Source organism: Phyllobates terribilis, unplaced genomic scaffold (assembly GCF_046119375.1).
Source record: "Phyllobates terribilis strain yellow unplaced genomic scaffold, ASM4611937v1 Scaffold_9__5_contigs__length_417890890, whole genome shotgun sequence".
Lineage (NCBI taxonomy): Eukaryota > Metazoa > Chordata > Amphibia > Anura > Dendrobatidae > Phyllobates > Phyllobates terribilis.
The window spans coordinates 408,793,023-408,805,660 of record NW_027362769.1 but is presented as its reverse complement, the minus strand read 5'-3'; the positions used below and the strand labels follow the sequence as shown (position 1 = coordinate 408,805,660).

Sequence of the window (12,638 nt, the reverse complement as noted above, 5' to 3'; positions counted from 1 at the left end):
CGGAGTGGCAGTCAGAAGATCGGATCGGGAGCGGAGTGGCTCTGGGAACAGCTGAAGACGGCGGCTGGTATTTTACTAATTCTGTGAACAGACCTTAGTGATACAACTAATGTAGTAAGATTAAGAAAAAAGCGCTGGAGCAGAGCTTTAGCATTATTGTCCTATAGGCAATCATATGTCCGGGCTAGCTGCTCTCATGTCATAAAAGATAACGTTGCATGGATTAGGGGGTTCCATGACTTTCTTCCTGTAGCTACAATTTCCTTAGACCTGTTGCACAACAATCTACAGATTCTTCTGTTTCTTATCAGAAAAGGAAAATTCTCCTGAGCCGGAGGTGAAGAAAATACACAGCGAAGAGTCCGAGAAAGGAACTTCTGTCAAAGGTAACAAAAAATGAATCAGCCACTTTCAAGCTCTTTGACATTACTAAGGCTGTGTCTGTGCTAACGTGACCTCAATATATCTGGCTATGGGTAAACGGTTGTTGCCAACAGCCCTTTTAATAACACTCGTCTCAAAGACATTTTTGCTTTTGAAAAATGTAAAATATGGTCTAAAAATTATCCCTTTTCACTTTTCAGGACCAAATGTCTACGGTGCTCTAATTAATCACATGACAAATACAGATTTATGTAAAAAAAAAAATAATTGAAACCTCACTTAGAGCAAAACATCAATGTTTTAGGGTGCAAGTGATTAAACCCCTTCTAAGAGTTTTGTGCCGTCTTTCACATTAATATATTGTGTTCAGAACACAGCATATAGAATAGGTATTGCAGACCCCCCAGTCCTCTAATAACCTGTCTTGGTATTGCAGACCCCCCAGTCCTCTAATAACCTGTCTTGGTATTGCAGACCCCCCCAGTCCTCTAATAACCTGTCTTGGTATTGCAGACCCCCCAGTCCTCTAATAACCTGTCTTGGTATTGCAGACCCCCCCAGTCCTCTAATAACCTGTCTTGGTATTGCAGACCCCCCAGTCCTCTAATAACCTGTCTTGGTATTGCAGACCCCCCAGTCCTCTAATAACCTGTCTTGGTATTGCAGACCCCCCAGTCCTCTAATAACCTGTCTTGGTATTGCAGACCCCCCCAGTCCTCTAATAACCTGTCTTGGTATTGCAGACCCCCCAGTCCTCTAATAACCTGTCTTGGTATTGCAGACCCCCCAGTCCTCTAATAACCTGTCTTGGTATTGCAGACCCCCCAGTCCTCTAATAACCTGTCTTGGTATTGCAGACCCCCCAGTCCTCTAATAACCTGTCTTGGTATTGCAGACCCCCCAGTCCTCTAATAATCTGTCTTGGTATTGCAGACCCCCCAGTCCTCTAATAACCAGTCTTGGTATTGCAGACCCCCCAGTCCTCTAATAACCTGTCTTGGTATTGCAGACCCCCCAGTCCTCTAATAATCTGTCTTGGTATTGCAGACCCCCCAGTCCTCTAATAACCAGTCTTGGTATTGCAGACCCCCCAGTCCTCTAATAACCTGTCTTGGTATTGCAGACCCCCCAGTCCTCTAAAAACCTGTCTTGGTACTGTAGACCCCCCAGTCCTCTAATAACCTTGGTCGCTCTTCTCTGCACCCGCTCTAGTTCAGCTATGTCTTTCTTATACACCGGACACCAGAACTGTACACAGTATTCTAAGTGCGGTCGCACTAATGACTTGTATAAAGGTAAAATTATCTTCTCCTCATGAGCATCTATGCCTCTTTTAATGCATCCCATTATTTTATTTGCCTTTGCAGCAGTTGCCTGACACTGGCCACTAAACGTGAGCTTGTTGTCCACCAATACACCCAGGTCTTTTTCAGTGACAGTTTTGCCCAGTGTTTTACAATTAAGCATATAATTATACATTTTATTTCCTCTGCCCAAGTGCATTACCTTACATTTATCCCCATTAAAGCTCATTTGCCATTTATCAGCCCAAGCTTCTAGTTTACATAGATCCTCCTGTAATATTAAATTGTCCTCCTCTGTATTGATTACCCTGCAGAGTTTAGTGTCATCTGCAAATATTGAAATACTACTCTGTATGTCCCCTACAAGGTCATTAATAAATATGTTAAAAAGAAGATGGCCCAATACTGACCCCTGTGGTACCCCACTGTTAACTGAGACCCAGTCTGAGTGTTTTCCATTAATAACCACCCTTTCTTTCCTATCACTGAGCCAGTTGTTAACCCACTTACATATATTTTCCGCTATCCCCATTGTTCTCATTTTATGTATCAACCTTTTGCGTTGAACCGTATCAAAAGCTTTTGAAAAGTCCATATACACAACATCCACTGCATTTCCTTGGTCCAGTCTGGAACTTGCCTCCTCATAAAAGCTGATCAGATTAGTCTGACAGGAACGGTCCCTCGTAAACCCATGTTGATATTGGGTCATGAGGTTATTCTTCTTCAGATACTCTAGTATAGCATCTCTTAGGAAACCCTCCAGGATTTTACCCACAGTAGAGGTTAAGCTTACCGGCCTAGAATTTCCAAGTTCAGTTATTATTTTTTCCCCCTCCCCTTATCTCCACCCACAGGGACTCTACATTTTCTTTAGATTCACATATATTCTCACGCAAAATGGGTTTTAGGGATGATTTTACATATAAACACACACACCCCCCCTCGCTTGTTTGTACGGTCATTTCTGAACAGACTATAGCCCTGTAAATTAACTGCCCAGTCATGGCTCTCGTCCAGCCATGTCTCAGATATGCCCACCATGTCATAATTACTTTCCAACAAAATTAATTCTAATTCCTCCATTTTGTTGGTGAGGCTTCTGGCATTAGTGTACATGCATTTTATGTATCTCTCTGTACCTCTATTCCTTCTTACTTTATTGACTGTTCTAACCCCACCCCCAATTTCTTTATTTGTGCCCAGGTCACTATCTGCACTATCTTCCCCACCTATAAAATGAATACCCTCCCCCCCAATCCCTAGTTTAAACACTCCTCCAACCTTCTAGCCATTTTCTCCCCCAGCACAGCAGCACCCTCCCCATTAAGGTGCAGCCCGTCCCTAGCGTAGAGTCTGTAGCCAACTGAGAAGTCGGCCCAGTTCTCCAGGAACCCAAATCCCTCCTTCCTACACCAGTTCTTGAGCAACTTATTTATCTCCCTAATCTCCTGTTGCCTCTCTGGAGTGACACGTGGTACAGGCAGTATTTCAGAGAATACCACCTTGGAGGTCCTTGCTTTCAGCTTGCAGCCTAATTCCCTGAAATCATCTGTAAGGACCTTCCACCTACCTCTAACTTTGTCATTTGTGCCAATGTGCACCATGACCGCGGGGTCCTCACCAGCCCCTCCCAGTAATCTGTCAACCCGAATTAGCGATGTGCCGGACTCGAGCGCCAGGTAGGCAGCACACTGTTCGACGATCCCTGTCTTTGTGACAGATTGCCCTATCTGTTCCCCTAATAATTGAGTCCCCCACTACCAGCACCTGCCTGGCCTGCCCTGCTCTCCTATTTCACCCCTTACTGGAGCTGACACTCCTCCGGCTTTCAGGGGACATGCCTTGCTGCAGTAGTGCTACCCCTGTACTGACACCGCCCTCATCTGCCAACTTTGAAAATTTATTGGGGTGTGCCAGATCAGGACTAGCCTCCCTGGCACTCTTCCCTCTACCACCCCTTCTAACTGTCACACAACTAGCTGCCTCACTGTCCTGCAGCTCCCTACTGCCACCCTCCTTTCCATATTATCAATGGATCTCAGTGTTGCCACTATTGGCTTAGTTCGTCAGAATTGGTGTATAAGCAACAAAAGTCGCAATATTTTTAACTGCCAAGAGGAAAGATGATGACTTTGTATTTGTCCACATTGAGCTTTAGAAAGCGAAAGAAGAAGAAGGAGGATATGGCTGATAGACACCCCAGGAATCTGAACAGTATAGAAGTGAGGTCTGGGCCAGAGAGGTAGATCTGGGTGTCATCAACTTGTAGGTGGTACTGGAAGCCATGGGACTTTGAGTGGTCCCAGACCGAAGATATAGGTGTAGAAGATCAGGACTCCTAGGACGGAGCCTTGAGGGACACCGACAGAGAGAGGGTGGGATGAGGAGGTGGTGTGTGAGTGGGAGACGCTATATTTGTGGTTACTGAGACTGAGTGATGTGTAATATAATCCATAAATTTCCTCCTCTTCCTCCCGGAGGCAAAGGAGGTCAATTGTGACCTGAGTTTGATAGCACTACTGCCCAGACGGCTGGTGCCAGTGGTGATAGTGGGATACGACCCCCACATTCTCACCGCCAAATGCTGTGGAATGGCTTTTTTTTTTGCTTTTACATTACCTCATTCATTGTAATTGTCATTTTTTCTTTTACTATACATTTTTTGCTATGCTATAATTGACTTTTGTCACTGTTTTCAGTCCTAGTTATTCCCCCTCCCTTCTGAAAAAGGGTACTAAACAAGAAATCCAAAAGCTCAGTTAAGTTGCTTGTGGCATATACACTTTCTCTGACAGACACTGAGTTTAAATTTTCTTTTTTTTTTTTTTTAAGAAATATCAAGGTGGCTTGCTGCTTGCTTCTGCATGAAGAATAAAAAAAAATAAAAGAAAAACAAGTTATTGGAATGTAGCAGCTTCCAGCTCACTATGTCCTTGTATGATCTATCACTGACACCGCTGCTTTCTCATTCCCCCCCCCCCCCCCCAATCAATTGGATATCTGTATACGGTCTCGTTCACACTGTCATATAACACTGCAGAATGCTGATGTTTTATTGGGCAGCACTCAGCCCAATGTTATACTATGGGGCAGTGCTGTCCTCATGCCATTTCTCAGCATGCTGCGAGTGGCTCCAATATTCAGATCATGCACACCCACACAAGTCTATGAGCGCGTGTGAAATATGGGACTGCACTCTGATGTCATCCGAGTGCAGAGCGATTACCGCGGACAGAGACAATGGAGAAATTAAGTTCTCAGTCTCCTCTGCACCTGTGCTGCGATTCTCTAATTTTCTCATGTGAGAGAATGGGATCACAGAAAGATGAGACTCAGATAAAAGTCTGACAGAGTTTGATCCAAGTGTCATTAGCATAATTGGATTTTCTTGAGTGAGAGAATATATGACCATGTGAGTATATGCTTATTCTCAGACTGCTACACTCATTTTCTTCACTGCAGCAGTTGCACAACAAATTACTGTCTGGAGTATGCATCCAATCTTTTCTGGCTTTCTATCCCTATTACCATTGTAAAGAATTGAGCTCCGTGGTTCTCTCACTATCGAGATTTACCAATGACTGCTGCATTCTCTGCCTCATCTTTTATACTATAGTCACCCCTGATTGGCTGTTCAGTACCATGTGATGTGATAGCTGCAAGGCATTGTAGGGAAGCCCACTTGGCCATGCTGAGGCCATGTGAGCTTTCTCTGGCTAATGCAATTTTATGTTTTGTGCAGATTTGCAAAAGTCATTTTTTGGCAATCTAAACCAAACTCTAAATTTTTGGAATTTACTGGTTCCAGCAAATTTCCCATAATTCAGCATGAATTGAATTTGCATCTAATCAAAATATCATCTCTGTTATTCACCCTACACCAATACAGACAGCAAATCCTCAAGTTTCAATATACAGTACAGTGAGGGAAATAAGTATTTGATCCCTTACTGTTTTTGTAAGTTTGCCCCCTGACAAAGACATGAACAGTCTATAATTTTAAGGGTAGGTTAATTTTAACATTGAGAGATGGAATATCCAAAAAAAATCAAGAAAATCACATTGTATAAATTAGATAAATGTATTTGCATTTTGCAGTGAGAAATAAGTATTTGATCCCTCTGGCAAACAACACTTAATACTTGGTGGTAAAACCCTTGTTGGCAGCACAGCAGATATTTTTTGTAGTTGATGATGAGGTTTGTGCACATGTCAGGAGGAGTTTTGGTCCACTCCTCTTTGCAGATCATCTCTAAATCATTAAGATTTTGAGGCTGTTTCTTGGCAACTCGGAGCTTCAACTCCCTCCATAAGTTTTCTATAGGATTAAGGTCTGGAGACTGGCTAGGCCACTCCATGACCTTACTGTGCTTCTTTTTGAGCCACTCTTTTGTTGCCTTGGCTGTATGTTTTGGGTCATTGTCTTGCTGGAAGACCCAGTCACAACCCATCTTCAATGCTCTTACTGAGGGAAGGAGGTTGTCACTCAGGATTTTACGGTACATGGCTCCATCCATTCTCCCACTGATGCAGTGAAGTAGTCCTGTGTCCTTAGCAGAGAAACACCCCCAAAACATAATGTTTCCACCTCCATGCTTGACAGTGGGGATGGTGTTCTTTGGGTCATAGGCAGCATTTCTCTTCTTCCAAATACAGCGAGTTAATGCCAAAGAGCTCAATTTTTGTCTCATCTGATCACAGTACCTTCTCCCAATAACTCACAGAATCATCCAGGTGTTCATTGGTAAACTTCAGACGGGCCTGCACATGTGCCTTCTGGAGCCGGGGGACCTTGGGGGCGCTGAAGGATTTTAAACCTTTAAGGCGTATTGTGTTACTAATGGTTTTCTTGGTGACTGTGGTCCCAGCTACCTTGAGATCATTAACAAGTCCCCCCCCCCGTGTAGTTTTAGGCTGATCTCTCACCTTCCTCATGATCAAGGATACCCAACGAGGTGAGATTTTGCATGGTGCCCCAGATCAATGTCGATTGACAGTCATTTCATATTTCTTCCATTTTCTTACTATTGCACCAACAGTTGTCTCCTTCTCCCCCAGCGTCTTACTTATGGTTTTGTTGCCCATTCCAGCTTTGTGCAGGTCTATGATCTTGTCCCTGACATCCTTAGAAAGCTCTTTGGTCTTGCCCATGTTGTAGAGGTTAGAGTGTGACTGATTGAGTCTGTGGACAGGAGTCTTTTATACCGGTGACTATGTAAGACAGCTGTCTTTAATGCAGGTAACGAATTGATTAGGAGCCAGAACTCATAATGGTTCGTAGGGGATCAAATACTTATTTCTCACTGCAAAATGCAAAAAAATTATCTAATTTATACAATGTGATTTTCTTGATTTTTTTTTGGATATTCCATCTCTCAATGTTAAAATTAACCTACCCTTAAAATTATAGACTGTTCATGTCTCTGTATAAAAACAGCAAGGGATCAAATACTTATTTCCTTCACTGTATATATATATATGCACATCTATCAGTAAGTAAGACGTATTGAATGCATTCAGAGACAGTTACACAGAAGTGCAGTTCACGCAGGATTTCTCCCGTCCTTTATTGTTTTTGTATATAATAAGTATAAAGCCTTTACATCCAGACACAAAACAACTGACTCATTGCTCTGCTCTGCACTAGCTTTACATCAGCTATACATCAGCTATACATCAGCTATACATCAGCTATACATCAGCTATACATCCGCTATACATCCGCTATACATCAGCTATACATCAGCTATACATCCGCTATACATCAGCTATACATCAGCTATACATCAGCTATACATCCGCTATACATCAGCTATACATCAGCTATACATCAGCTATACATCCGCTATACATCCGCTATACATCAGCTATACATCAGCTATACATCCGCTATACATCAGCTATACATCAGCTATACATCCGCTATACATCAGCTATACATCCGCTATACATCCGCTATACATCAGCAATACATCAGCTATACATCCGCTATACATCAGCTATACATCAGCTATACATCAGCTATACATCAGCTATACATCATCTATACATCCGCTATACATCAGCTATACATCAGCTATACATCAGCTATACATCATCTATACATCCGCTATACATCAGCTATACATCAGCTATACATCATCTATACATCCGCTATACATCAGCTATACATCAGCTATACATCAGCTATACATCCGCTATACATCAGCTATACATCAGCTATACATCAGCTATACATCCGCTATACATCAGCTATACATCCGCTATACATCAGCTATACATCCGCTATACATCAGCTATACATCCGCTATACATCCGCTATACATCAGCTATACATCAGCTATACATCCGCTATACATCCGCTATACATCCGCTATACATCAGCTATACATCAGCTATACATCAGCTATACATCCGCTATACATCAGCTATACATCAGCTATACATCAGCTATACATCCGCTATACATCAGCTATACATCCGCTATACATCCGCTATACATCAGCTATACATCAGCTATACATCCGCTATACATCAGCTATACATCAGCTATACATCAGCTATACATCCGCTATACATCAGCTATACATCCGCTATACATCCGCTATACATCCGCTATACATCCGCTATACATCCACTATACATCCGCTATACATCAGCTATACATCCGCTATACATCCGCTTTACATCAGCTATACATCAGCTATACATCAGCTATACATCAGCTATACATCCGCTATACATCAGCTATACATCAGCTATACATCCGCTATACATCAGCTATACATCAGCTATACATCCGCTATACATCAGCTATACATCAGCTATACATCCGCTATACATCAGCTATACATCCGCTATACATCAGCTATACATCCGCTATACATCAGCTATACATCAGCTATACATCCGCTATACATCAGCTATACATCCGCTATACATCAGCTATACATCAGCTATACATCCGCTATACATCAGCTATACATCAGCTATACATCCGCTATACATCAGCTATACATCCGCTATACATCAGCTATACATCCGGTATACATCAGCTATACATCCGGTATACATCAGCTATACATCAACTATACATCAGCTATACATCAGCTATACATCCGCTATACATCAGCTATACATCCGGTATACATCAGCTATACATCAGCTATACATCAGCTATACATCAGCTATACATCCGGTATACATCAGCTATACATCAGCTATACATCCGCTATACATCAGCTATACATCCGCTATACATCAGCTATACATCAGCTATACATCCGCTATACATCAGCTATACATCAGCTATACATCAGCTATACATCCTCTATACATCAGCCATACATCAGCTATACATCCGCTATACATCAGCTATACATCAGCTATACATCAGCTATACATCCTCTATACATCAGCTATACATCAGCTATACATCCTCTATACATCAGCTATACATCAGCTATACATCAGCTATACATCAGCTATACATCAGCTATACATCCGCTATACATCAGCTATACATCAGCTATACATCAGCTATACATCCTCTATACATCAGCTATACATCAGCTATACATCCTCTATACATCAGCTATACATCAGCTATACATCAGCTATACATCCGCTATACATCAGCTATACATCAGCTATACATCCGCTATACATCAGCTATACATCAGCTATACATCAGCTATACATCCTCTATACATCAGCTATACATCAGCTATACATCAGCTATACATCCGCTATACATCAGCTATACATCAGCTATACATCAGCTATACATCCGCTATACATCAGCTATACATCAGCTATACATCAGCTATACATCCGCTATACATCAGCTATACATCAGCTATACATCCTCTATACATCAGCCATACATCAGCTATACATCCGCTATACATCAGCTATACATCAGCTATACATCAGCTATACATCCGCTATACATCAGCTATACATCAGCTATACATCAGCTATACATCCGCTATACATCAGCTATACATCAGCTATACATCAGCTATACATCCGCTATACATCAGCTATACATCAGCTATACATCCGCTATACATCCGCTATACATCAGCTATACATCCGCTATACATCCGCTATACATCCGCTATACATCAGCTATAGATCCGCTATACATCAGCTATACATCAGCTATACATCAGCTATACATCAGCTATACATCCGCTATACATCAGCTATACATCAGCTATACATCGGCTATACATCCGTATACATCAGCTATACATGCGATATACATCAGCTATACATCAGCTATACATCCGCTATACATCAGCTATACATCAGCTATACATCCGCTATACATCCGCTATACATCAGCTATACATCCGCTATACATCAGCTATACATCAGCTATACATCAGCTATACATCCGCTATACATCAGCTATACATCAGCTATACATCAGCTATACATCCGCTATACATCCGCTATACATCCGCTATACATCAGCTATACATCAGTTATACATCCGCTATACATCCGCTATACATCCGCTATACATCAGCTATACATCCGCTATACATCCGCTATACATCAGCTATACATCAGCTATACATCAGCTATACATCCGCTATACATCAGCTATACATCCACTATACATCCGCTATACATCAGATATACATCCGCTATACATCCGCTATACATCAGCTATACATCAGCTATACATCCGCTATACATCCGCTATACATCAGCTATACATGCGCTATACATCCGCTATACATCAGCTATACATCCGCTATACATCCGCTATACATCCGCTATACATCCGCTATACATCAGCCATACATCAGCCATACATCCGCTATACATCCGCTATACATCCGCTATACATCCGCTATACATCAGCCATACATCAGCTATACATCAGTTATACATCAGCTATACATCCGCTATACATCCGCTATACATCCGCTATACATCCGCTATACATCAGTTATACATCAGCTATACATCCGCTATACATCCGCTATACATCAGCTATACATCCGCTATACATCCGCTATACATCCGCTATACATCCGCTATACATCAGTTATACATCAGCTATACATCCGCTATACATCCGCTATACATCCGCTATACATCCGCTATACATCCGCTATACATCAGTTATACATCAGCTATACATCCGCTATACATCCGCTATACATCAGCTATACATCCGCTATACATCAGCTATACATCCGCTATACATCCGCTATACATCCGCTATACATCAGCTATACATCCGCTATACATCCGCTATACATCAGCTATACATCCGCTATACATCAGCTATACATCCGCTATACATCCGCTATACATCAGCTATACATCCGCTATACATCAGCTATACATCAGCTATACATCCGCTATACATCCGCTATACATCCGCTATACATCCGCTATACATCAGCTATACATCCGCTATACATCCGCTATACATCAGCTATACATCCGCTATACATCAGCTATACATCAGCTATACATCCGCTATACATCAGCTATACATCAGCTATACATCCGCTATGCATCAGCTATACATCCGCTATACATCCGCTATGCATCAGCTATACATCCGCTATACATCCGCTATGCATCAGCTACACATCCGCTATACATCACCTATACATCCGCTATGCATCCGCTATACATCAGCTATACATCCGCTATAGATCAGCTATACATCCGCTATACATCCGCTATACATCAGCCATACATCAGCTATACATCCGCTATACATCCGCTATACATCCGCTATACATCCGCTATACATCAGCTATACATCCGCTATACATCAGCTATACATGCGCTATACATCCGCTATACATCAGCTATACATCCTCTATACATCCGCTATACATCAGCCATACATCAGCTATACATCAGCTATACATCCGCTATACATCCGCTATACATCAGCTATACATCCGCTATACATCATCTATACAACAGCTATACATCCGCTATACATCCGCTATACATCCGCTATACATCAGCTATACATCCGCTATACATCAGCTATACATCCGCTATACATCAGCTATACATCCGCTATACATCAGCTATACATCAGCTATACATCCGCTATACATCCGCTATACATCAGCTATACATCCGCTATACATCTGCTATACATCAGCTATACATCCGCTATACATCATCTATACAACAGCTATACATCCGCTATACATCCGCTATACATCAGCTATACATCAGTTATACATCCACTATACATCCACTATACATCAGCTATACATCCGCTATACATCCGATATACATCAGATATACATCAGCTATACATCAGCTATACATCAGCTATACATCCGCTATACATCAGCTATACATCAGCTATACATCAGCTATACATCAGCTATACATCCGCTATACATCAGCTATACATCAGTTATACATCAGCTATACATCCGCTATACAGCAGCTATACATGCGCTATACAGCAGCTATACATCCGCTATACATCCGCTATACATCCGCTATACATCCGCTATACATCAGCTATACATCCGCTATACATCCGCTATACATCAGCTATACATCAGCTATACATCCGCTATACATCAGCTATACATCCGCTATACATCAGCTATACATACGCTATACATCCGCTATACATCAGCTATACATCAGCTATACATCCGCTATACATCCGCTATACATCCGCTATACATCCGCTATACATCAGCTATACATCCGCTATACATCAGCTATACATCAGCTATACATCCGCTATACATCAGCTATACATCCGCTATACATCAGCTATACATCCGCTATACATCCGCTATACATCAGCTATACATGCGCTATACATCAGCTATACATCCGCTATACATCAGCTATACATCAGCTATACATCAGCTATACATCCGCTATACATCAGCTATACATCAGCTATACATCAGCTATACATCC

General features: G+C 41.9%; 1 protein-coding gene across 3 annotated transcripts in view; it reads left to right on the top strand.

Annotated features, from left to right (window-relative positions):
- Positions 1 to 12,638, top strand: part of LOC141162655 (interferon-induced very large GTPase 1-like) — a 281,835-nt gene that overhangs the window by 28,610 nt on the left and 240,587 nt on the right. For all 3 annotated transcript variants that reach the window (XM_073648989.1, XM_073648987.1, XM_073648988.1), the window contains one exon: positions 312 to 386. In XM_073648989.1, the coding sequence (XP_073505090.1) occupies positions 312 to 386 (75 nt within the window). The remainder of the gene's footprint in view (positions 1 to 311; positions 387 to 12,638) is intronic.